At 38.4% G+C, this 26,510-nt stretch overlaps 1 protein-coding gene across 3 annotated transcripts in view; it reads left to right on the top strand.

Annotated features, from left to right (window-relative positions):
• Positions 1–26,510, top strand: part of KIF1B (kinesin family member 1B) — a 123,420-nt gene that overhangs the window by 1,673 nt on the left and 95,237 nt on the right. For all 3 annotated transcript variants that reach the window (XM_025048568.1, XM_025048569.1, XM_025048567.1), the window contains one exon: positions 10,432–10,613. In XM_025048568.1, coding sequence (XP_024904336.1) covers positions 10,508–10,613 — 106 coding nt within the window. In that variant the 5' untranslated portion in view covers positions 10,432–10,507. Of the gene's footprint in view, positions 1–10,431; positions 10,614–26,510 lie in introns of those variants that run through there.

Genomic DNA, 26,510 nt, shown 5'->3' with positions numbered 1-26,510 from the left:
TAAATATACATACTCTTACAACTTTTTTTTGTGCAGCTCGTGAGTATAGAAGATAAACGAAACAAATTTGATTGTGATAGGAAAAATCTTATGAGTTGGACTTTTTGTTTAATGGCCCAGTGATTCATTTACGCTCATGTGTATGACAGTTACTAGTTGAGTGAGCGTGCATGTAGAGATTTAGTTCTTTACTCTCGAGGAACTGACATTTTACTGTTTGTGAAGATATGGTAAGATAAGGTTAATGCCAGCTCTTCCGTTTTAATACAATTTAGTGTGCTGCTGCCTGTGCCATGGTGGTTTTGATGATTTTCAGTCAGAGCTTTTTTCCTTTTGAATTGCCATATAATGCTTATTATCTAATACTCAATTGGTACTTTATGACTGTTTTGTGGTTGTTCATATATACGTTTTAAGTTATAAGATTGTAAATCTTATGTCTCATGGACTTTAAAATATTTAAAATATTTAATCACATCGTTTATGCCAAAGCATATCATTCAACTACATGGCCCTTTACCATTGCCCTATTTGATGACATTGATTCTTGACTTAGTTCTCCCTTCCATCCGAATTTCTAATATCATCCTGGCAGGCAATAACTGTATAAACAAAAACAACAATAATGATAAAATAGTTTACTCATATTAAGCTCTTTCTGTGTGCCAGACTCTTTTTTAATCACTTTATGTTTATTCACTACTTTAATCCATATGACAGCCATATAAAATAGATACCACTATTCCCATTTTACAGATGAAGAAACGGAGACAGAGGCTAGGTGGCTTCCTCAGGTCACTAGAGGTAGTAGGTAACCACCACTATGCTGAACTTATTTTGTGACTACCCTTAACTTTAAAATTCCTTGACTTCAGCTCAAGCAAACATTGGCTTCATTCTGTTCCAGTAACTCAGGATTGTGGCCACATCTAACATACCATCACCCTCAGATCTATGTAAGGATTTCAAGTCCACCTTCAGATCTTAAACTCTTCTAATTGACAGCTCTCATTTTTGTAGTGTCTTTCCGTGTGTTTCCCCCCCTGAAATCTGGACCCTCAGCCTCTTGCACGTTTTACTTCTTTGTCTTCCTTTCCACACTGTGACTAGTGGGGTGCATTGCTTCAGCTATTTTCTTACTAGCACTTGCAGTTTTTAATTATTCTTTATTATGTCGTAAGGCCCACTATGCAGATGGCATCCATGCGTCGTTCCTTACTCACATGCTGGAGAAACCTCACACAGCGCTGGCTCAGTTAACGCGTAGTCTTAGGTCTCCCCAAGGCTGTCTTTGGCGTCTGTTGGAGCAGTTCTCAGTTCCCACCCCCATTCTCCACAGCGCAGTGGCTTTTCTAAAATCCCGACCACTTAACGCCTCCCCACTGTCCCACGCTTGCACGAAACCTGACCTGCCGCCCCATAGGAAAGAAAAGGGCGTGGATCCCTCAGCTTCCCTTCCTCTCCTGACAAACCTCTGCCTCCTTTCTCACCCTGTTCCTCCAGTGGAGGAGGACAGGTTACCCTTCTTCTCTTCAGCTGATTTGCTTGGCCTGCGTTTGGGTGTCACTGCCTTCTAATCTTTGGGTTACTTCTCTTTTCCCCTTTCGCTGTTTCCCCCACAGTTCCTTGCACACAGCTGGCCAGCCCCACCTTCAGCCCTTTGCTCTGACTCTTCTGCCGGAAACACTCTTCCCCTTGAAAAGCTGCTTGGCTAACTCCTTCACTTCCGGCCAGTCTTTGCTTGAACCTCAGCACCTCAGCCGGCCTACCCTGACCTCGCGCGTGCACCTGCGCGGCGCTCCTCCCCACCCTGCTCCGATTCCCCCGACCGGGCCGTACTTTCCCTCCCAACTACTGCTTATTATCTCCTACCATTCTGAGTTATTATTCTAATGTCCCCTCTCCCGCTATTAGAACGCGAGCTCCTCCACGGCATGGATGTTTACCTGTTTTGTTCATTGATTTATCCCAGACTCCTGGAACTGCCTGTCATGTTGAAGGCGCCTAATAAATAGCTGGTGAATAAATATAGAAACACGCAAGTCTTTCCTGTTAAAAAAAGGGACGTGGGGGAGAAAATCCCTCCTTCGTTCCTGTTCACTTCTAGCTGTCTCTCTCCTGCCTCTCTCGGGTTCTAGAAGCTGAGAGGATGCTTGCATTTCCGCCTTGTAATTCCTGCTCCCCATCCCACCGCAGACTAGCCGCAGTGACCCCCACTTCACTGACTGCTCTTGCCCAGTGAAGTGGGGCCCTTTGTTGGTGAATCCAGGGGGCACCGTTCACATCTTTGCAATATGGAAGGTATTGCTCACTTCACTCTTCCATTGAACTTCTGTCTGCTTCTGTTTTGGGGGGGCTAGTTTCAGTCTCCTGGGCCTCCTGCTTCTCTGGCAACTCACAATGCTATTAAATTCATTCAGCATGAATTTTCATATAATTTCATTTGTATTAAAAGGCTTATTCACTCTGTTTTTAGGAACTAGAATTTTGAGTGCATAACCATATTTCCAATGTTAAATAGCAGAATAGGCTTCTTAACAGTGAAGTTTTATTTATAATTTATTCCTCTTACTACTTGTAAAAAGGATTTGAGCAACTTACCACAAAAACTATATATATATGTATATACAGTGAGAATGTTAAAATATAGATAAGAAACAAAAATCAATGCAACAGGAAGAAAAAGTAAATATACAAATTGCAGTAATTTGTGTAATGTGGTTACTGTAATTTAGTTTTGAAATTTAGAAGTCAGAGTGAAAAGGGAAAGATAAATTATACAAATTTCATTCTGGTAAAAGAAAGCTTAGTGGTTTGTTGGTGGCTCTCTGTTTTCCAAACTGAGAATACGACATTAAAATATAATAACTAAAATCTTTTCTGTGAAAGGTATGACTAATATGGTCCAGGTATGTAACTTTAACTTTATATAAAGGTATGTCTGACTATCCCAGCAGAAAACTCTTTATTTAACTCTGGCGAGAGCCTGGAATACTCATATTCTATGTTGTCACCTAAATAAAAACAAACCTATTAAACTTTGGATACCAGTTTATCATGTGGCAAGATTGACACATTGTTGACACATGGCAAATTCTGACCTGCATTCTTGCCCAGTTAGTCAGCCACCTCCTAGGCAGGTAGCTGCAAAGGTGTAGTCAGGGGCAGATTTCAGAAAGAACGTTGACTCATACCTAATTTGGATTAATCTTTGATTGAAACTTGCCATTTCTGCACCATAGCTTGAGCTGAGTGCATCTTCGCCTGCAGTAAGCATTGTCCACTTTGACAGTAGAAGAGCTTAAGTGGAATGCTGGCATTTGAGTGGCAGAGTTCAAAGCAGATCTGCCAAAGTGAAATGATAGGATATAGCTTCAGATATTAGAATGAATTAACTCATTCTGTAGAGTTTAGTAATAACTATCCAAACTTTGAGAGAAAAGAGAAAAATCACCCTCATTTAGAATATGTTAAGCCACATGCCATAGGAGCTGTTGTTTCTCGATGCACCTCTTGGTTTATGAGGATAAAATCATGTCATCAGTGAAAAGGAGGATCCTTTATTTCTTAATTATAGGGACATGTGTCTACTAGTAAATCCAAAAATCATACCAGGTTATTTTAGAAGGTGATTAAATAGTTGGGGAGCCTGACTGAGCTAGTTTAGCCACATTTCAGATTGAAAATCTGATTTGTCAGGAGACTCTTCCTGTGCAGTCTGATTCTTGGCATTGGGTTAGAATGCAGAAAGAAGCCTTTCTAACATGTGATACATTTTGAGCTTTCACAGCTTGGCTCATGGTTGATTTTTATCCATAGAGTCAAAACCCAAGAATAGACAGGTAATTCATACGCATTACTTTCTGGAGGCCATTTTATCAGTAAGTATAGCTATGGTCAGTGACACAGTATTGGGACCGAAAACCTGCTCAGCTAATTGGTCCTCATGGAAAGGATTAGACTGAGAGATGCAGAATTTGTAAGAAGGAGGAAATTTTCATACTTCTCTAAATGGACTCACTAGCTACAGATATTTACTTTTGGATACCCATTTATTCTTTAAGTTATAATTCATTTTTTAAAATGTAATTTAGTGGAAAAGATTGTATTTTAGACCACTTGTCAATATTGTAAATTTGCTGCTGTTCGTCAAATTGTGTGACTGTTGAATTTAAAAGACTAATTCTTGGTTAAATTTTCTTTTCATTTATGACAAACGTGTAGTGAGTAAATTATCAATACACGAGTTAAGTGAACTACTGAGTGCATCATAAGGCGTAATGAAATAGGTAGAAAAATGAGATAATACAACATTGTCAGGGAACAAAGAAAGAAGGTATGACGTATGACGTTTGGCTCAGAAAGGGGGATATTAAAGAATGCATGAATTAATATTTCCTGCTTTGCGGTGATGTTTGACCTTGTCCTCAAAAGGTATGGACTTAGAGTAGGTTGAGAAGGGGGATCGGGCTTCCAAGAATTGCATGTAGTAAGAGGGTTCTTGGTGGAGAAGGCTTACGTTTTGGGCAGTGAAAACAGACTGGGAAAGGAGTTTGGATTGTGGAAGCCCTTGAATGTGTAGGTTATGATCTGAGGCTGTAGAAACCAATTAAAGGTTTTTAAGCACATGAACTTTAAAACCTCTGTTTTAGGAATATAATCCTAGCTGCTTTGTATAGAAAGGGATATTACAAAAACCAACCAACCAAAAAACAAGTATCATTCTGTTCTTGTTTATTCACTTTGCTGAAAGGTCACTTTGAGAATTAGTCCTCTCCTCACGATATAGGGCACCTCTGAAGACAAGTGAGAATCGCACAAGATCTAAGTTAAACAATTGGGCAAACATTTAGAAAAATTAAAATGAATTAGAACTAAGTGTTTTTATTTTTACTAAACGTTTATCCCTTTATTGTCAGTGAATGCTTCTGGAATTTTTGCTCCATTCCGCTTTCCTGATGCTTCTAATTGTTTGTCATAAAGAAGGAAAACTGGTCAGAGGAACAGTCTAGAACTGAGGCTGTGTAAGTGATTTAGAGTATGTATGGTTGCCTCTCCTGTCTTTCTTCCTTTGGCTGTTCAAAACTTAGAAAATGCTATTAGAAGTATTGCTTTCCAATAACTCTTCAAAAATAGTTTGTAGTTATCGTTTCTCACTGGAATTTAAATTTGATTTTCGAGTTATTGGTAATTTTTTGAAAAGGATCAGGGAGTTTTGAAGCTGTAGTGCTTTGATGGACATCTCTTAACAAAAGAGACACTAGTAATGATAGCAGGGACGTAACAAAGGAACACTTTCTATAGTCCGCTTAAGTGTAGTTTTTTATTACTGTATAAAATTTTAACTCATTTGTGGAGATGGTTGCAGTTAAATCAGAAAAATATGTATATTTAGGTTCCGGTTGTTTTGGGAAAGTAATTTTAAAATGCATATATCACTTCCAAAAAAAGAATGACTGGTAGCTTTTTTAATTAGGAAGGAATTTGAGATTAATTTTATCCTTTTTCCCATCTGTATTTTGGAGCAACTTGTTTTTTATCAATACCATTCAAATATCATTGTTGGCACACAGTAACTTAGAATGCAGCTAAAATATTTTAACTACTGTATTCAATCAAGTCCCTGTGATGTAGGGTATTAGAAACATGACTAAGATGTTGTTCTTGTCCTCAAGGAACTTAAAATCTATAGTAGAGATAAGAAAAGTAATTTACTCTGCCCCAGGTGAGGTCAGTGAGTAGAGAAATATTAAATGGAGAAGGATTTGCATTCAGTTTGAGAAGTGGGGAGAATCTATGAAGGCTTTAGAGATATGTAGCGTATGAGAACTCAGGTCCTGGAAGAATAAATTGGATTTTGAGAAGAACAGGAGAACAGGGCATCGTGGGTGGAGGGAACATTGGAACAAAGGCACAAGTAGAGGAAAACATGACATGCTTTCAGGAAGTCCTCTCTCTGGTGAGTGGTTGTTAAGGAATGTGGATGGAAGATAGATAGTGTTTTGTGGGCTAGTAAAAATAGGTGGTTTATGTTGCAGAACACATCGAATACCAGTGTGGGGAGTTTGGTCATTGCTTGGTAGACGATAGAGAAACTTGGTGGATTTTTAAGTGGACCTGATATGAACAGGACTCTATTTCAGGAAGATGAGTCTGGCAATTTTGTGTGGTATGGATGGAGTTGGTGAAAATGACAGTATTGTATAGCGTGATTGGGTTGGATGAAGAAGGAGCGTGATTGAGAAGGTTAACAGTCTTGGATGAGAAGTGTGGACGTCCTGAAAGGAATAGTGGTGGTAGAAATGGCAAGAGATTTTATAGGTAGAAGCCATGTAATTTAGCAATTGATTAGATGAACGGAGGAAGCAAGCCTTTTGGTCTGTGGAGAATGGTGAGAACAAAAGAAATAGATGGCAGAGCTGGCGGCGTTTGGGGGAAGTGGAGATCCTTGGCTTTGATTGTGTTAGACCGAATGAAATGCTGGCAGGATAGCTAGGTAAAGTGAGTCCATTGAAAAGGGTATGTATGGGGGACATTAAATATTACAGATGTTAGGGTTTTGGTTCCTAGTTGCAAATGCATAGTACTTTATATCTAAAAGTACCAGCAAGGAAGTTTTGGTCTTTGTTGTCTTGTTTGTCAGCAGCATTCAACACTTTGGTAGGCCACGGATAGAACACAAAGTTTTGTTTTTTAAATCTTCATATCTGTAATATTCAGTAATTGTTGACATGTTGGCAAACTTGTTTTTTCTATCTTCCCCTAACAAATTCCTTAATATCTCTGTTACCCAGTCTATGTTCAGACTTTTCTGATTACCTAAAAAATGTCATTTTACAGATTTTTCTTGATTAAAAAATTGCATTTGGTTGATAACTAACACAAGTCTCTCTGTTACATTCTCTCTCTGTAATTATGCTGTTTAGTTGAGGAAACAGGATGGCTTGACCTGTAGAGTTTCCCATATTCTGGGTTGGCTGGTTAGGTGTCTTTTAAATGGTTTCTTTGCTCCCTTTGTGTCCTGTAAGCTGATGGATCTGAGGCTTGGCTCTATTCAGCATTCTTTTAAGGGGATGAGATACAAATACTTACTACGTGGTGCTGTGTGTTCTTTATTATAGCACATCAGGAGGCATAGACCATCTCCGTGTCCCATTTTAGAAATGGTGAACTTGGTTCAGATGTTGTCAGCCTCATTCATATACTATAATGTCCCGACATGAACCAACTTCTCATCTAAGGCTTTTATAGCAGCTAGTGATGATCGTTGCAGAGAGGCTTTATATCAGTAGGGTCGGAAAGTGGTGACATTCTAATTCTGTCATTTCTAATGCATTTATTAGCTAGAATTTTTCTGTACAGAAGAACTTGGCCACGTGGACCATTTGGCTATCCTGAGATACAGTTTATACAGAATATACAGACTAGGCATGTGCTCGATTCCTTTGTTTTATTTGCCAGTCTTCAGAATAAGGAGGTTTTTAAAAGTATCATTATGAACTCACAAATTTATCTATTTGATATTTGTCAATCTGTTTGCAGTATGTATGTATTTTTATACTTTAATTGTCCCACCTTTGGCCTGTAGGAGCCCCTTACGTTGGCACCTGTGTCTTTTCCCCATGGCCTCATTCACCTTTGGTAGATTTATCACTGTGGTCACACTAACATGTTCTAGGATCATCTCACAATTTCTTGTCCAGACTTGGAATTAGTCATTTTTTGAGGGAGCGCAAATTCAAAGAGATTTTTGAGAGAATAGGATTTTCACTTTGGGAAGCTATTAAAGAACAATACAAAGTAGAATGCAGTCATGTGAAATGATAGCAGTGTTTTCACAATGTGTTCGGGGCTGTAAGTGCCACAGGAAATACCAGTGATTCCTGGAATGTTTGGGTAGTCATTTTGGAAGAGGTAAGACTGGAGCTAGGCTATCAAATAGAGGAGAAAATGGAAATTCATGTGCCCATTATGGGGGAGAAACTGTTAGGAGGTGTGCAGGAACATGTGGGTAGCATAGTAAAGGAGCTTGGCTAGAATACAGAGTACCCGGGCTTTGGTCTTGATCTTGTAAACACTGGAGAAATGTAGAGAAGGTCTTGAGTTTGGAAGTAAAATTGAAAGTCATGCTTTGGGAAGGTGAACACTGTAGCAAGGTTAAGCAGTTGCAGAGTTCTTGGCTGCAAATTTGCAACGTAATCTTCGGGAAGCAAAGAAAGAAACAAACAAACTCATACCTGGGACCTGTCTCAAAACCAGGCAGGGGAGTTTGGGCTCACTTGCTGTCATTTCCTTTTTTAAAAATATTCTTTTTTTAAAAAAAATTAAATTTGTTGGGGTAACATTGGTTAATAACATGTAAATTCCAGGTGTACAACTTTAAAATGCAACATCTGAGTACTCCATTGTGTGCTCACCGCCCGAAGTCTAGTCTCCTTCTGTCACCAGACCCACATCTGATTCTGTTTTGTGCAACCTTGTTTAAGGACTATTTAATTAAAACTAAAAGCTCAAAGATCAGTTCTGCCATTCTAAGTACGGTAGGCACGAGGTAGTGAAGCAAGGACGCGGATAAGGATAATGGCAACGGGAATGAGAGGAAGAAAGGGATAGAAAAATGCAAATTTGTTTTGAAAGTTGTCATGTGGTATTTCATTAATAATGTTAACACTAATAAAAAGATTCAAAGAGAAGGAAACAAAAATGACGCCAAGGTTTATGGTGCGGGGCCAGATGTGAATAGGGGAGACTGGCAGAGATCGCTAGTTTGGGGAAGAAGATAATGGGGCATGTTGAGTGTTGACGATGGCTGCTGTGTATCATAATGAACTCTAGGGGGTTGAAATGTGTTGTTGCCTTTTCTGAATGCTTCATTCATTCTTACTTGGCAACTTACTGGACTCAACTAGTTACTATAGGTCATGCCGTATTGATTGGGAGGGTTAATAACACTAAGCTTTCATTTGATAAATGTGATCACAATAAACGTTTGATCTATTAAAAAAAGAACCATCTGTTTAATGCAAAATGGGAAACAGACTGGAAAAAAACATTGCAGAAATTATAAAAAAAATGAATGTCAATAAATATTTTTTAAAACAAAAACAAAAAGTCAGTAAACCAGGCAAAGGACTTGAACAGATAATTCTCACAACTGAGAAATATAATTCATAATTCATTCTTTCAACATTTTCTGAGTTCTTTCATCAGGTACTATTCTAAGTGTGAGCAAACAAGATCTCTGAGCACTCTGGTGGCGGTGGTGTGAGAGACAGACAATAGCATGTTCCAATAACCAGGATTTCAGATAGTGATAATACTGTGAAGAAAATAAGGTAGGGTACTGAGGTAGAGAGTGCCTTTTGAGATTGACTGCCTGAGATTTGCTCTTTGGAAAACACTAGTAGTTGTACAACTGGAGGTTAGCATTCCTAATCTCTAATTATGTGGGAAAACATTGGTCAGATTTAAATTCCTTTGGGGTTCCCTGATAATTGCACTCAAAAATATTTTTCTTTTTAGTTTTTTTCTTTTGTTTGGTTCTCGAAGATGTTTATATAATGGACAGAGTACAGATTGAGATCTGTTGTTTCTTGTGGAATTTATTTACGTGAGTTTTTTTTCCACAGAATAGTGTTTGTTTTGTTCTTTTCGGAGGGAAACTATTCCTCTGAAAAAATGTTGGCATTTTTTCTTGTGGCTTCATTCAGTAGTGAAATGTAGCGATTTGATTCTGCTGTGAGTCAGTGGTACATCAGAGAATAGGGTAGAAGGTTAGTCTCTTAGAACCTTCTCTGCTTATTGTGGGAATGGTTGAATAGAGTAGAAGCTTAGTCTCTTGGAACCTTCTCTGCTTATTGTGGGAATGGTTGAACGGTCGGAGGGTCAAATACGATACATATGAAAGGATTCACCTAAGTGAAAGCAGTCTCTGGATACTTAGAAGTTAAAGGAGCTAGGAAGAGCTTAGCCTTGTCCTTTGCTCTTTAATTATACAGCCAATAACTGAACATTTTAAGTTGTAGTTAAAGCTTAAAATCTTCAATGCATTGCTCTAAAGTAGTAAATCATTTTACAGATGAGAATTGTATAAGGAACTGTAACAAATAAATGTTTTTTGATTTTCATATTGATTCAGAAAAACAGCAAGATAGATGCCCTGTTACGTTGCAGTTATATATTTTATTAAGTTTAGGGACTTCTTTGGTATGATACAGAGATAATGGGATAAGAAAACAAATTTCAGTCTTTAATATTCTATTTGATAATTTACTGTTGAGACCATGAAATTTACTGGGAAGAAAAGGGAAGAGATTTTTAGAAATGGAAACAAATAGTACTGAGATATAAAGTAATAGCTCTTATGCTCAAGTTAGTCCATGGTTTTTAAAATTGACTTACCTTCTATGGATTTTTTTTTTCTTTTTAAAGGAAACTTGAACGTAACTTCAAAAGAAGATTTGATTTTTTTGTATCTGGATCACGTATATACAGCAAGACCGTCAGAATGTCGGGAGCCTCAGTGAAGGTGGCTGTCCGCGTGCGGCCCTTCAATTCTCGAGAGACCAGCAAAGAGTCCAAGTGCATCATTCAGATGCAAGGCAACTCCACCAGTGAGTGCATGTTTTCCATCAGTTCTCACTTTCCTGTCCTGTTCCCTTTCTGTGATCAGAGGAAATGATCATTTCGGTATTAACACTTTAAACTTTGCTGTTTTGAACGATCCATTGAATGCTTTCCCCTGAGATATTTTCTAGAGCACATTTATGGACTATTTATTTTGTTCTTTGCAATTGAGAAATCCATAGAAAACTGAACTGATTGAGTTAATATTTTCAAGTTGAAATCTTAATGATGATAAAGATGTAAGCAGTGATTTTTCCTAAATGATGTGAGCTATACCTGTTGAGCCTCCAAGATTATTTTTCTTTCTTGATTTTAAATAGCACTTAACAATGATTCTTTGAGTTGAGCAACAGATATAGTTATAATAGATAGTAAACTCGTAGATTATTACTAAAATTATTCCTCATTGCTTCTGAGCTGTTTCTCTAATTGCTTAGGTGAAAAATTACTTAAGATGACTTCTTTTATATTTTGCATTAGTAATTACTTGATATGGATATGTAGGCAAATTATTATTTATAATAGTGGTAGGTTCTACCATCTTGAAACCTTTAGCTTTATGATGAAACAGAATCGTAGGTCTTTCAGAAACAGTTAATGCTGAGTAGTTGGGGAAACCATTCTGATCTCATCTACTGTGGGCCATTTGCCAGGGTTCTGTGAGAGGATTCTGCCGGTGGTAAATAAAATTACGTATATATTTAGGTATATCATGTGATATTTTGATGTATGTATATATTATGAAATGATTGCCATAAACTAATGAACGTATCACTTCTAATTACCTTTTTTTGTCTGCGTGTGGTGAGAACACTTGAGATCTACTCTCTGAGCAAATTTCCAGTATGCGTTACGTTATTAACTGTGGTCACCATGCTGCACACTAGGTCTCCTGAACTTATTCATCTTAACACTGAAAGTTTGGACCCTTTCGCTGGTATCTCCCCTTTTCCCGCTACATCTCAGCCTCTGGTAACCACCATTCCGTTCTCTGTTACTGTGAGCTCAGCATTTTTTATTTTTATTCTTCAGGTACAATTTTAAACTTTCTGTTGCATATACACGTCTCTGAATTTGATAAATAAGGACCTGCAACAATCATTTTTAAAAAGGATTCAAAAATTGGAGTCTAAACTGCTGTACCGTTATTTATATTTTACATTTCTTTGTCAGTTGTGCCAGTGAGTCTATGAATTATATCCTATGAACAATCGTAAAAGAAAAGGAGATACGAAATTCAGTATTGAATCGTACACTTTAAATGAGTAAACTTTATGGTATGTAAGTTATATCTCAATAAAGTTGTTTAAAAAGAAAATCAATATTATTTGCTTAAAGTTTGAGCTAGACTTACAGTTGAACTAGAGAATAAATATTTACGTTGTTAAATGCCACTCATTTAAGCTGTGTTATTTGCGTGTCATTTTAAGAATTGAGTTTTGCACAGTATATAACTGAATCCTGGCACAGGGGCCATACTCATCAGCTCTGTGTTGTCATCGTAGTGAACGTGCTGCTGACGTGGGCCCTGAGCCTCCTGTTTCTCTCTGAAAACTTTTAAGTAGAAAATGAGCATTAAAAGGCCATATTTATGAAATGTAAAAATTAATTTGTCATATAATAAAATAAAAATAAATGGAAAACTTTTATTAGTCCAAGTGATGATACTAATGTTCTTTTCTTGATGACAAATCACTTTAGGATTGGTTATAAGCTTATATTCGTATTGGTCGTAAGTTTATACTCATTGTCAAGGTCAAATAGCATCTTAATTTTCCTCCAAATTTGATTTATTTTTGTGAATAGGTAAAACATTCATTCACATGGTGTAAAATTCAGAGGTACAAAGAGTACACAGTGCAAACACTTCCTCTTCTCCCATCATGTAGTCAATCATTTCCTTTCCCCAGAAGCAGCTTGTGTGAGATTTCCTTTCAGAGATGGTTTGTGCAGCAACGTCCTTTTCTAGGATAGTTTTTTCCCTTTTAATAAGTGATAAGGTATAATAGTAGCTTATTTTTCAGTCTTGACTTCAATGAATGCTTCAGATACCTGAATAATACAATTCATGTTTACAACTTGTAAAAGTTGTTTCCTTTGAGATTTTACTATGAGAGAATACCCATATAAGTTAATAAGGTTTTATGTATGAGCAAGCATCTATTGTACGTATGTATAATGGTATGCTGAGTACCAAATAGAATATTTAAAAAAAAATCCATTGACTATCCAGGAGAATAAAACTGTTAGAGTATGTAGGAAAATTAAAACATTTTTTATAGTTCTGGATAGTTAAGAGAAATGGATCTGGGTCTGCTGGACTTTCTGACTTTTCTGTTTTTTTGATCACATGGATTAAAAGCTCACTAACATTATTGATAGCTAATAAAGTGTTAGATCTCATTGTTTGTAAGGTATATGGTCTCTTTTTGACATTATTTTAATTGTATAGAAAATAATGTCAGTTTAAGAGAAAAATAAAATTACTTAAATATGCTATTCACTCTGGATGAAGGATTTCAAATGTTTTCCCTAGGAAACTAAAAAAGAAAATAAGATTTCTGATTGAACACCTTTTGAGGAGAGGACTATAAAATTTGGAGTTTGAGAGTTTTATTCACCCATTCTTGCTTATCTACCACAAAAATCTCTCTAGAACTCCTGAAAATATTTGATATGTCTTTTGATAAAATAGTAAAGAAAAAATACCTGGTTTTATTAAACACAATTAATAATTTGGTTAGAGTAGGCCGGGGAAAATTGTCCTAGTCCTGTGAACACCAGTCTGTGGACTCCTTAAGCAGTGCTGAACTACCAGTGGTTTTCCCATCGTGTTTTGTCCCAGACCTTTCTAGACCGCAGGCCGAGTGGCACTGCTCAGCGCAGCCCTTCCTCTCCCTTCCTCTTCGAGAGTCTGCTGTAATGTGTGTCTGTGGGGTTCCAGAGCTTCATGGACTGTAGCACCCTGCCCCTAAGGAGTTTTTAGTTTTTCGTAGAAGAGACAAGACACTACAAAAGCCTCAGTACAAAGCGAAAGTGACCAAAGTGATAATTGACATACAAAAGGGTTTTAAAAATAAAAAAGTGCAGATGTGTGTTTGGCAGAGGGCACACGTAAGGGTCATAGATGAGAGGGCATTTCAGCTAGACCTTGAGTAAGTAGAATATAAACTAAATAACCAGTACGTTTGGGAAAATTTTTAGAATTGTGGGCTTACTAGTGTCGTGACTGGGTAATTGGTACCCCTGACCCACGTCTGGCTGTAACAGATGGCGTCTTCCAGAGAAAGTTTTGGCAGGAGACCTTTGATTTTTAAATTAGCGTAAGTCTCCTGGGGGGAAAAAAAAATCTTCATTAGATGAATCAGCCTTGGGAAAAGTAGTCTTAGTTTTCTAGGTAAATACTTTGTCATGGCTCGAGGGTTTGGGGTAATTTTGGTTCCTTTGAAAAATGCTTATCCTTGGAAAGTCAGTTATCTAATTGTATCAGAGACTTTCTCAGTTTTCTACTAATGTTTTCTGTTTTATATGGCAATTTATTAGTAATTTGACTAATATGTAATCCAGATCATTTTTAAATGAGAGATTTTAAGTGAGCCACTTGCTTTGCTATGTTTAGAAAGTAGTCATGGTTTAAAAAAACCCATTGGATTTAAGATTGGGAGAGAGCATACATTTTGAACCTAGAATTGTTGCAAAAAATGAAATGAATTTGCTGTAGCCACATGTGTTAGCTGTATTAAAAGACTGCTATGCTGGCAGGCTGGCCTGGCCTGCTGCTCACAGGGATTATAGCTGATTGCAGATGGAATGCAATGGAATGTTCCTGCCATAAGATCTCTTAGGAAAAAGTAGAAGAGGGTGAAGGGTACTTTAGGGAATGTGCCAGATCTGAAAACCAAGTATTAGCAGTGTCACTTAAGCCCTTTCTGGTCTCAGGGAATATTTTCCATGGCACAGATAAATATTACTGGCTTGACATTTTTGAGAGCCGAGTGCATACACAAATGGCTTTGTTTAATAATATCCTATTGTAGTCCAAGTTTCTCCCACTTCAGAAGCTTTTTTTTATTATCTGGTTAACCTCCTTGCCACAGCCTCCTGCTGCATTTTGATGGATTTTTGTTGTGGTGGTGTTGTTCCAATTTGATTAAATGGTTAGAGTTGTTATATAATTTTGTATTCTAGTCTTTTCTTGTTAGTCTTTAGTTTTTTTCTCTCATTACTATTAGCCTAATTCTCGCTTGCATTTTAGTTTGGGTTTCTTTTCCTGGACTGATAGACTTCTGAGTGTCTGTCAAGGTGGGAACCCCTTGAAATTATATGAAAAATGTGTTTATGCTTCTTCCTAGGGAGAGAGTAATCACTTTCAATACATTTTTAGGAAGAGCTGTGTCCCCCAAAGGGGTAAGAGGCACTAGCCTAGAGTCAGAATGTGCCGTCCTTAAGTCTTTCCCAGGATAAGCCAGGACGCGATTACATCAGACTAAGGCATAAACTCCATAACAGCGTCCAGAGTGCTTCACAGTGTGGCTGGAGAAATAGGGTTAGCCCAGCCCTTCACTCCTGCTTCTCCACCTGCCTGCCACGTGCTCCGACCTGAGAGATGGAATCAGCCTACCCGTTGTCAGGATTCATTCTGTGAGGTGTGCATCTCATGCCCAGTCATGTACCTCTCTCTAACCTTTGCCAGTGTAGTGCATGAAATGCTGAAGATCTGAGCATTTAAACTCCTCTAACAGTACTAGTTTTTCTTAGAGCAAAAACTAGAAATAATCCAATATCCACCAGCAAGCAGAAGACTGGATAAATAAGTCATGGTACATTTATATAATAGAAACATAATACAATACAGCAAAGAAAAGAAGAATTCCCTCCCCCACACACACACAGAAGGCATACATAAACTGTAGCTTTACAAGTTGTATAATAAACTATTTTATTAATACAAATTTCAGATCATGCAAAACCATACTCCATATTCTTTACCCCATGCAAACATGGGGATAAAACTATGAAGAAAAGTAAGGCAATAATGACAGAATTCAGCATGCCTCAAAGGTGGGGCAGGGATCTGGGAGGGTCACACAGTGGGACTGCGGAGGTGAGAGCTATGTTCTGTAACTGGCTGGTGGGACCTGGGCTTTGGTTTTACTGTTATTGTTTTTAGTCCACATGTATTTTATAAATGTATCTACTAGATATTTAATTTAAAATGTATAAAAGTAAAGAAAAGTTTTAATCTTACAAATAGAAATGCTCTATACCAGTGACCAGAGAATATATGATAGGCAGGGGTCCGTGAAATTTGTCGCCTGCTGCCTCTTTCTGAGGCCTTCTAGCCACTTTTCCAGTCCTTTTTCCAAAGACAGGGATGTTTACTTTTTATGTGCCATGTCCACATTGATTAAATGCCACTCATTTAGTCACTGGAATGTAAGAAGGTAAGCAACAGGAAGATGAAGAGACATAGGAAGAACAGATCAATAAAATATATCGAAACCAGCTTAAGTACTTGGGGCACTTTTCCTGTAGTCAGGACTTGGGGCTATAGCAATAAAGGGGTGTCTGTGTGTGTGTGTGTCTTTCTGTCTGCGCTGGGGGTGGGGAGTAAAGGTGTCCCTGAAATGATACTACATTGACCAAGTAGAGTTGAGCTGAAACCAGTTTTCTCCTTTCGAATGACTTTCAGAACAGGTATGTAAGGGGAACGTCCAGGTCTCGCACCGTCATGTCCTTCTGTTCCTTTGGGGAGGTTGTCCCTCAGCAGTGTCAGGGTTAGGGAAGCCTATGATCCTGGAGGCCTCTTTAGCACAGGCCTGTCTGCTGGCTGCCGACTTTGCTGTGGACCTGTTTACATCCTGCTCCTCCTTCTGCCCCTGTCAGCCCTTCAAGCAGCCTTTGCCTGCCTTCCCTCAGATCCAAAACAATACACACTTTGTCTTTTCTTCTGTGTCTGACACAATATCATTTAGTATTTCATGACTTCTCATGTGGCAACTTACTAAGCAGACATTCTGGAATGTATCCTATATTTATGTTTTTCTCCTATTGGGATAGAGTTTATGATCATAAAAAAGGGCGTTAGATTGCACCTTCTTCTAGATGAGATACTGGGAGTGTTTCTTTTTGTTTTCCAGTGTTTTTAAACTTTTATTGCATTTGATTGCTTTGGAGTCTCATAGCGAGCAAGACATTTTGTTTATAATAAAAAGAAAATTGTTTGGAGTGACTCATAAATACATCGTCTGAACTCTTCTGCTTCTTCCCATCCGTTCGACTTCCAAAATGAAGATGACTTCCAGCGTTTGCAAATAAAGGATGGGTTGGTTGGTGGTATGAACAAAATTTAATGGTGTGTTGGTGTCGAAATCATGATTTTTTTGCAGATTTTGCAGTTTTGGATCAGAGACCAACTGAGGATGATGCATCCTCTGATTACTTGGATGAATGAAAGAGGATTCTTTTGACTTAACTGTCATTTCGCAGCTATAGTTGCTCACTATGCCTCGTCGTTATTTTCTTTATATTAGAAAAATACTGAAGTTGGTGTTCAGGGGAAAATTTATTCTGTAATTATCTTGGGCTGTTTATCAGTTTTCTTGGCAAGTTAGAGTAGGTAGCGTGTTATTTTTCGGTGGTCCTTTCCTCTGGCTGCACAGGTCCTTCTCATCACCTTACTTGCAGCGTCCCCGTTGGACAAAGCAGGGATAAGCACTTTTTCACTTTGTATAATGTATCTCAGAAGGAAGACAACCTGATGGGGAAAGGAATAGTTTGAGACTATGTTTCACATCACTTGTACCTGCCTAAAACAGTTCTTTGCATATAATAGGTGCTCAATAAATTGCATTTGCTTTACCATTCTCTTGTCATTTGCTCTCTATATTTTTTCTTCCGAATGTATCTTCTTTCAGATGCCCTTGAAATATCTACAAAACAATGATTTATTTAAATGCTTTTGAAATGTATCAGCAAAGTGAGGCTTGGAGTCTCGGGAGAATCCGCTTAGAATCTGATTTCTTTCTTGCAGCAAACCATAGCGTAGTAGTTCTTCCCACGTGCTGACAAAGTCTCTAACTCTTGCTGAGGCATTTTCCTCTGGCGTTTTTCCCTGGTAGCAGTTTTACTCCACTGATCTTCAGCATAGTTTAGTACCTTTACCTGGAAAAAAAACACACACACACACACAAAAGGAACATCACTTGTTAACCGTCACAGTGCAGGTTCTGCCCTTCCTTACACCCTGTTTCAGAACAATTCATTGAACATATTTCTTCAATCTATTCATAAATGATATAAACCAGTTGTAAAACTGAAAGATAACACACAATGCCTTTTATTCTCAAAACAAAAGCAGTTGAAAAATTGAAAATTCAGAAAGTACAAAGCAGAAAGCAGAATCAGTCCTAATCTTACCACAGAGCTACCGTTAACATCTTGTTGGATAGCCCTTAGCTTTTTCTCGCACCCTCACATATTACATTTGTTACATAATTGGGTCGTTCTAATATACTGCTTCCTCTCACCTTTTAATATTTTAATGTAATCGAGTACCTGTATTTTCTATGTAACTTTTAGTGCCTATATAAAATTCCCTGATACGCATATATCATAATTACTTAACTGATTTCGTTGGCTGTTTTTGTTTCTTTCTATTTTATCTAACACAGTGATAAACATTCTGGAAGAGAAATGTTTGTGTATACTTGCCAGTCATTTTCTTAGGAAAAATACTTAAAATAGGAGTTTCTCGATCAAAGATATCCACATTTTAAAATAATTTTTTATAGTTGTTTAAAGGGGAGTAATATATTTAATAGGCATGTTTTATGGAAAGTTTTTTAGTGTGATTACAGGTTTTAATACTCAGAACAAAAAAAATATATTCAGAACAGACATAAGAAACCTATAGTGTTTCTAAATATTGGACATTTAAAATTTCATAGTGATCTAGATATGCCATCTCAAATAGTGCCTAAATACAGAAAGGGGATTGCGTAGATCTGGTTGGCTAGAAAATGTTACGGTAATTACCTTAAATGTTGTTTTCTTTTTGTGATATATCCATTGCTTTTAATAACTTGACAAATCAGTGTAAAGATGGATTGAATGGACTTTAAGAATTTGTGTAGTTCATTCTTAAATTGGTTATTTCATCACAGTTAATCAAAGGGCTGACACTGGTTAAATCTACCTGATTATTTTTACCTGAAGGACAAATTGAGTTTATCTTTTTTTTTTTTTTTAAGAATGTGTTATTCATTAATGTCTTTTAGCAATAGAAGTGATCTTATCAAATATGTGCTCTATTTGAATAATAAATATTTCCTATCTTGTTTCATATTTATTATCTTAATGCGTATAACATTTTACAGCTACATCCTACTTAATTATAATAGCATGTTTACTTGTGTATTTCTACAGCCATGTTCTCAGAATCTAGTCTAGTTCCTGTTGTTTAGTAAGCATTCAGTGAATGAACAGATGAATCAGTGAATATAGAGTAAAAGCTAACCATATATACAGAAAAAAAAATTTCCCTTTCACTCGAACACAAAGCTTATAAATAATAAAATACCCACTATTATATATTATCAATTCGTTAATTTATTGAGCACATTCTTTTAAGTATTCTTCAAGAACACAGTTTTAACGGCTGCATGCTATTCTATTGTATTTATGTACCATACTTTATTTAGCTGATCCCCCAATATCAGACACTTGAGCCTTCAGAGCATTTCCTGGGACTGCTGTAAAGGAGAATGTAAGTCCCACACAGGTGGGGAAGGAATAATTTTTAGAAGGCAGTTCACACAGCTATCTACCTAGCATCTCAACCTGCCTGCCTAATAAACATTTCGAACTGGACGTGTACTAAACAGTTCCTGATAGCTCCTCTTCCAGTCCTCCCTGCATTGTCCCTCAACTCAGTGATGACAGCTCTTATAGTTGCTCAGGGTGAAAACCATATACTTATTCTTGATTTCTTGCTCTCTTATCCTCTGGCCAGCCCATCAGAAAATCTCATAGGCTCTGCCTCAGAATATATCCATAATCTGGCCACTTTCTCTCCTCCACTGCCACCACCTGCAGTGACCCCCTGACAAGTCTCCTTGCTCCAACCCTTGTCCTCTAGTGATTTGTTCTCAACAGAGTAGCTAGGGCGATCTTTTTAGAACGAAAGTCAGACTGCATTTATTTGGTTCAAAACTCTGAGATGGTTTCCATTTCACTCAGTCTAAAAGCTAGTCTGTGTAAGACCTTCCCTCTCCCTTTGTCAAACTGTAGCCTCCTTGGTCTTTCTCTTAATGTCTTGGGTACATTTTCCCAAGCCTTAAATATTCTTCAAGAACATGATTTTAGTGGCTATGCGGTATTCTGTTGTATTTATGAGTCTTAACTTTATTTGGCTCATCTATTATCAGACACTTGAGCCGTAGGTTCTTCATTTATTGAATGGCATGTTACTGATTCCTCCCTAGCCTCTCTTCCCAGGGTCCTCGTGCAGCTCAAATGGAATCTGATATACCACATAGGATGGTATTTGAAAAATTATTTGTTAAATTGTTTTTTTTGTGTGTGTGGTTAGTTTTGGTACCTAAATTGTTACATTCAATGGGGATATAAATTTAAAGGCAGAAACAATCGAACCTATCACTAAGTTGGAGGAGGCCTTTGGTATTGGGTGTTTGGAACTGCTTTTTAGTGCAGTGTATAATATAAGCTACTTAAATAAGTTGTTTTCACATCTAGATTCCAAAACAGCAAAGAGAAAAGACTGGATAAAATCTTGTAGGAAACCTAGTCTTCTTTCTTTGCTGCTCTGCATCTTACTGTTCTAGACTTTTGAGGTCGTCTTAATTAAAATCCAGACTCTACTGCATGCGGCCTTTATATGTGCATTTGTTGAGTATTTTCAAAGCAGAAAGCAGCCGTGCCCAGTTTTTTGTTTTTTTTTTTAATGCCCTCTTTGCAATTCTCAGATGTTTTGGAGTTCATTTTTCAAAGTCCATGCCAGTAACATGGCACTGATTGCTTTTGTATGTTGCCCAGTGAGGTGTGAAGTGCTGTGATGGGAACCAGCAAAGTCTGCAGTGCCGTTAGTGAGACCCCGAAAGGGACCACTGCTTTCGGTCTATGGCAGGCGAAGTGTAGGCATCCATAGATTTAATTTTTGGTAGTATATCAAGAATTGCGCTATTTTATGAAAAACATTTCTAGTGGTCTAAAAACTGTTCTTAGTTGTATCGTTTAGGGTTGAATGTTGTATATGTAGAGTTGGAAGGAATAAGAAATACGAAATTGGGTTTTTGAGAGCAACCGTAGGAAATTAGGTTTTTGTAATTCAGTAAGCATAGGCTGGGAGGCCCCTAAACTCTCCGAGTTTTTAGCGTTTTGTCTTAAAGATAAATATTCAAAGCAGTGTGGCACTGTTAATGAAAGCATTGAGGGAGAGACAGCTAAATAATTGAGGGCCGGGAATATCTGGGAAGCCCCGCTCTGTTCTGGCATAACAAAGCTGGATGGCTGGAGTTAGCGGGAGCTGCCTAAATGAGGAAATGGTTTAACTGTGACACTGTTCTGGTCTGGTACCACAGAGTTCCTTTGTAACTGGAATAAACTCGAGGCAAAATGGGTGAAGGGAAAAACAAAAGCAGCTTTTTGCTTTTTAAATTGCCTTTTAGTGGGAGGGAGGTTATGGTTAGTCATTAAAAGCAACAACCACAATAAACACAAACTGTGTCAATTAGGTACTTACAGATTTAACTCATTGATCCTCATGGTAGACCTATGGCAGATACTCTTGTTCTCCCCGTTCACAGATGAGGGGATAGATGCTGACCAGTTTTCCTCAGGTCACACACGTCTCGGAATTGGTAGAAGTAGAAAATGAACTGGCACTGTCTGGCTTCAGAGCCCTCACCGTTAACCTCTGCGCTGTATACATACCGCCTCTCAAAACATGTATTGTTTTTCTGTTCTGTGTCGTAATACTAAATGTCTATGTCTAAATCGAATTTAACTGTTAAAGTTTATTTTGATGTTCCTCCTAGATGCAGGGAAATTATGAGTAAAAAGGTTATTAACCTTAGTTCCGACATCTTCGTGCCACTTAGATTGAATGAGAGCTGGGCCTTCTAAATCATCTTCCTTCTAAATCATTCAGCGTTTGCTTAGGAAGAACATAATTATTGGTAACTGGGAGTTTGTTTAACGTTTATTATCACGAGCATGTATGTTTCATACCCAGTTGACACTGGCATCTACAGGGTTGGTGGGTTTTTTCCCTACCATATTTTATTTTTAATACAAAGGTATTGAGTATATAGTGAACACATATAATACATTTATCCTGTTTATAAGATTTGGAATCTAAATTTGTTATTTTAAGTGATTAAAGAACTTCATGATTGTAGGTCTTTTGCTCAAATCTACCTTGTGGCAACATGCTTTATGCCATTTTAATATATTTCTGGAAATATAATTCTCAGTAGAGAGGGGGCTGCTTATGGGTTTTGGTTTTACAGTTTTGAAATACAAATGGTGTACAAAATACTTTTATTGTGTGCCATTTTTCTTAATCTTGGGTATAGGAAGCTTTTGGAAGAGGAAGTTTGTGGCTGGAGATGTCACTGGGATATTTAACAAACCCAAAACATGCTATGTTAGAAAAGTTAATATAAAGTTACAGAGTTGCCACAATGATATGTTAATTGTAGTTGTAGGCAAAATCTTAGTAGTTTGCCAACAACAGTATAATTGCTACATAGACTTTGAGATATTAGATAAACAAATTTATTCTGGAGAATAAAAGGCTTTTAAGTACAAATCTTGTTTTGACTGCCTTGTTTTCTAGGGCTTAGTAATTAAAACATTATTTCTGCATCTTTATGCTGAAGTAACAAAGTTGGAAAGAAGGCAAGGAGAAAAGGGGATAAAATTAGGGGACTTAACAGACTTCGTAAGGCTGATTTTGACTTGAAGGGACTCCAAGAAAGAGAAGATGGACTTGTGGTTCATCAGTGAACTAAAACTAAAACCTATGGACCATTACATGATAGTCATTTTAAAGGCATTTCCATTTATCTTAGATAAGGGTCTTCAAGTAAGACCCTTCCTTGTTAAGTTTATGTGAAAGATGCTGTCCTGTTTTTCACTTTTTTCCAGCTCTCCTAAGGTGATGAAAGTCAGCTACAGCATGAGGAATAAAAAGTTTGAAGACAAAAGGGGAAAGATAGGAAAGGTATAGGGAGAGAATAAATGCAGGATCATCTTCCTTTTGGACTTGGGAAAAGGGACAGTCAGATCTTCCATTTGAGGCTGCCTTTCTGATTTATGAAGGGGAACTTAAGAAAACAGCCTCGAAACCAGACAAGGTTTGAATGGTGATGAGGAGCCAGGGCCCAGAGGTGACAGTGAGCCAAGGGAGCGGTTGGGGAAGTCAGGAGATAGCCTGCTTCCTCTAGGGAACCCAGAAGATGATTATGATAATGAGCTTTGTGAGAGCAGCAGTTAACCCAGCTGACTTCCTCCTTGAAACATTTCCATGTCTGGCTCTCAGCACCCCATGCTGTCCCGGTTACCTTCCTCGCTCACAGGCCATTCTCCTTTGTTCCTCATCTCCCCGTGTTAAAAGTGAACCAGTACTTTGTCTCTAATCTCTTCTTTGTCTCCAGAGAAGACCGACCCCAGGCGATTTCATCCAGGCTCAAAGTTTTACATGTCACTGACATGACGGTGACTCCCAAATTCATTTCTCCAGCCTGGACCGCTCTGTAGAACTCTAGACCTGTCTGCCCAGCTGCTAACTTCACTCTACTCGAAAGCCTAAGAGGTGTCTCAAACTTAACAAGTTCTCAGCAGAGCTATCGTTTTCCTCCCTGCCCACCTAAAGTCGTTCTTCCGTCATTCTTCCCCATCCTTTCAGTTTCTCAGATCAGAAATGTTGGAGTTGCTCTTGCCCCCTCTCTTTTTCTTACAGGCTACCTGTATGTAATTCATCAGTGAGCCCTGTCGGCTCTGCCCTCACAGTCTGTCCTGAATTCTAACTAGTCCCCGTCCGTACTGCAGTAGCCTCCTGTCTTTCTGCTCCTGCTCTTGTTCCTATGTAGTAGCCAGAGTCGTATTTTGTATATATAAATTAGATTGTCACCCCCTCTGCTTAAAATTCTTCCTTGGCTCCTTATCACTTTTAGAATAAAATTAAAAATCCTTACTTGGGCCACAGGGACCATAGACTTTGGCCTCTGGGTAGCTGTCTGATTTCACACCTCATCATTGTTTACTACGCTGGCTACACTGGGGATCCTAAAGGCCATTGAGATCCCCTCTTAAATATCATATTCACAGAGGTGGCAGGACTGCCTACTCTTATCTAAAATAACAACTCCACTGTCACTTTTTATGCCTAACTCTTCTTTATTTTTCCTTCCCAGGTTATACTGTCTCTGTTAGTTATCTGACCTGATTATAGCAGAATGGAAGCTCCTTAAAGGCAGGGACTGGTTTTCAGTAGATATTTTCAGGCCTGCGTCATGGTAGGCATGCAGATATTTGTTAAGTGAAAGAAGATTTTGAACATTTACGCTGTGCTAGGCCCTGAACCAAAACTCTTGACATGGATTAATCATTAATTCTCATGATTCTATGAAGTTAGGGGCTGCTTTTAGTGTTACCTAGTTTATAGACAAGGAAATTGAGGCTTACAGAGTGTATGTGCCCAAGTTATAGATGTGTACCCTGCAATAATATTGGATACTTAGGGCGCATTTAAATTAAAGTGTCCTAGTAATCTATTTATTTTATTGCTAAAATCCTTGAAAATATCTTCTAGAAATACTTTCTAGGTCAAATCAAATTTTAATCATTGAATATTGAGTCAAATTGTAAGACCAGATCCAGTTTTGGATCTAGAGACACAGTGCTTTTGATATAGGAATGGACTTTTCTCTTTCTTTATCCCCACAAATGCTACATACTGGAATTCATGGATTTATAATACCTCATGCAGTCTCGTGTCATTATGCAAATGGCACGCAAAAGTTGCCAAACATTCTGCAGTGGTTGTTGTGTTTTGTGTGATTGGTCTCCGTGCTTCCAGTCATGCCTTCCTCCAATCCAGTCTCTATGCTGTAGCCTGTAAATGTCATCAAGTCGCTCCAGTGACTGCGCATGGCTCAGTGGTTCGCCAGCTCCTTGAATTCCATTCGTGATTTGACCCTGAGATTTTGGTGCTTCTCTACGTTTGCTGCTCACTGTACTCGACTACACCTGCCAAACGCCTACCAGTACCTGGGTGTCACATGCTCCTTTTTGCCCCAGGGCTTCCTGATGCAGTTCCCTGGCTTGGGATGCATATCGCCCTATGGCCTTAGGTCTAGATTTCAATCTGGGCTCTGGCCTTGGGCAAGCGCCTTTCTCTCTGTGTCTCAGGTGCTCCGAATGTGAAATGGAAACGATAATTGTACCTACTTCATAAGATTATTGTGAGGATTAAATGAGTGAGTACATGTAATTTCAGCACAGAGCTCGGAAGATAGCGAGCATTCACTGAGTGTCAGCGGTTACTGTGAGCACACCGCTTTCCCTAGCTCTCTCCTATGTATCCGTTAGCCTTCTTTGATTCACCAAATCAAAGTTTACGAACTCAAAAGATCATCTCTTTCATATATGTTTCCTTTTCTACCTTTCTGTTTTATATGTTCTGATGGATTCTGTGCTTATGATTTGAAATCATGTATTCGTGTGATTATGGGTCTGTCTCCTCCATTGGCTATATACTCTAAAGGGGCAGAAGTAACCTTTTTGCTTGTTCTTTATAGTCACAGCACAGTGCCTAACACATAGTTTGTGCTTAATAGATGTACCCACTGAATGAAATGCTGTTTAACTTTTCCTTTCTTAAAGTAGGATCTTGGGATCTTTTATAATAGCCCTCCTTTGAGCTCTGTGCTCTGCATTGGGCCAGGAGCTGAGCCCCTCACCCTTCTAATTGCAAGTATGTTTCAGGAGAACTACTTGGGAAGGTGAATGCTGATAATATTAGCATTTATTTACGTCTTTCGGTGTTTACCGTATGGTGGTGCCTCTTGAGCGTGTGCCTTATGTGTGAGGTTGGAGAATGAAGTGGATGCTAATTTAAATAGGATGATCAGGAAGGATCATGTGATCAAGTGATGTTTGAACACAGACCTGCATGAAGTTAGGGAGTGGGCTGTTCAGATACCTGGGAGAATAGCATTCCTGGTAGAGCACTTAGTACAGAGGCCCTGGAATGAGGGCGAATCTTTGGAGAGGAGGTCAGAGAGGGAGTGGGAGACGGGGCAACAATAAAGCCCCTGGGGTTTTTGTTCCGTGTAGGATGGGAAGCCATTGGAAGGTTTTCATTAGCATCCTGATGGGGATGTGATCTGGATGATGCCTGAGAACGCTCACTGCCTACAGTGTGATGAGTCTCTTGGGGGCCCAGTCAGGAGGTAGTACAGGTGGCAGAGTTGGTGGTTTGGACCAGGGTGGCAATGATGGTGGTGATGAGAAGCTGTGGAATTCTGGATGTGTTTTGAAAGTAGAACTGGCAAGATAGATCAGATGTGGAGGGTGAGAGGAGAAAGTGAAAGATAACTCTGAGATCATCTATGAAAAGTTGCTTGTGGAGGTGGGTCCAGGTCGGGAGTGTAATGTATTTCCAGAGAAAACTCGATAGGATAAACCTCAAGTGTTTCAAAGGAGCCTTGAAAAGTGGCATGAATAGGTGATTTTATAGGAAATAAAGCAATATGAAGTATACAGCACTTAAAATGAGCGTTATGTTCTGACTCCGGTCCTCAAAAATATGCCTGGAGGCCATTCCTTGCCGGAGAACAGTGGTGATTCATCTTGGA

The sequence above is a fragment of the Pteropus alecto genome, unplaced genomic scaffold (genome assembly GCF_000325575.1).
Source record: "Pteropus alecto unplaced genomic scaffold, ASM32557v1 scaffold125, whole genome shotgun sequence".
NCBI lineage: Eukaryota > Metazoa > Chordata > Mammalia > Chiroptera > Pteropodidae > Pteropus > Pteropus alecto.
This window is presented reverse-complemented; position numbering and strand designations above follow the sequence as displayed.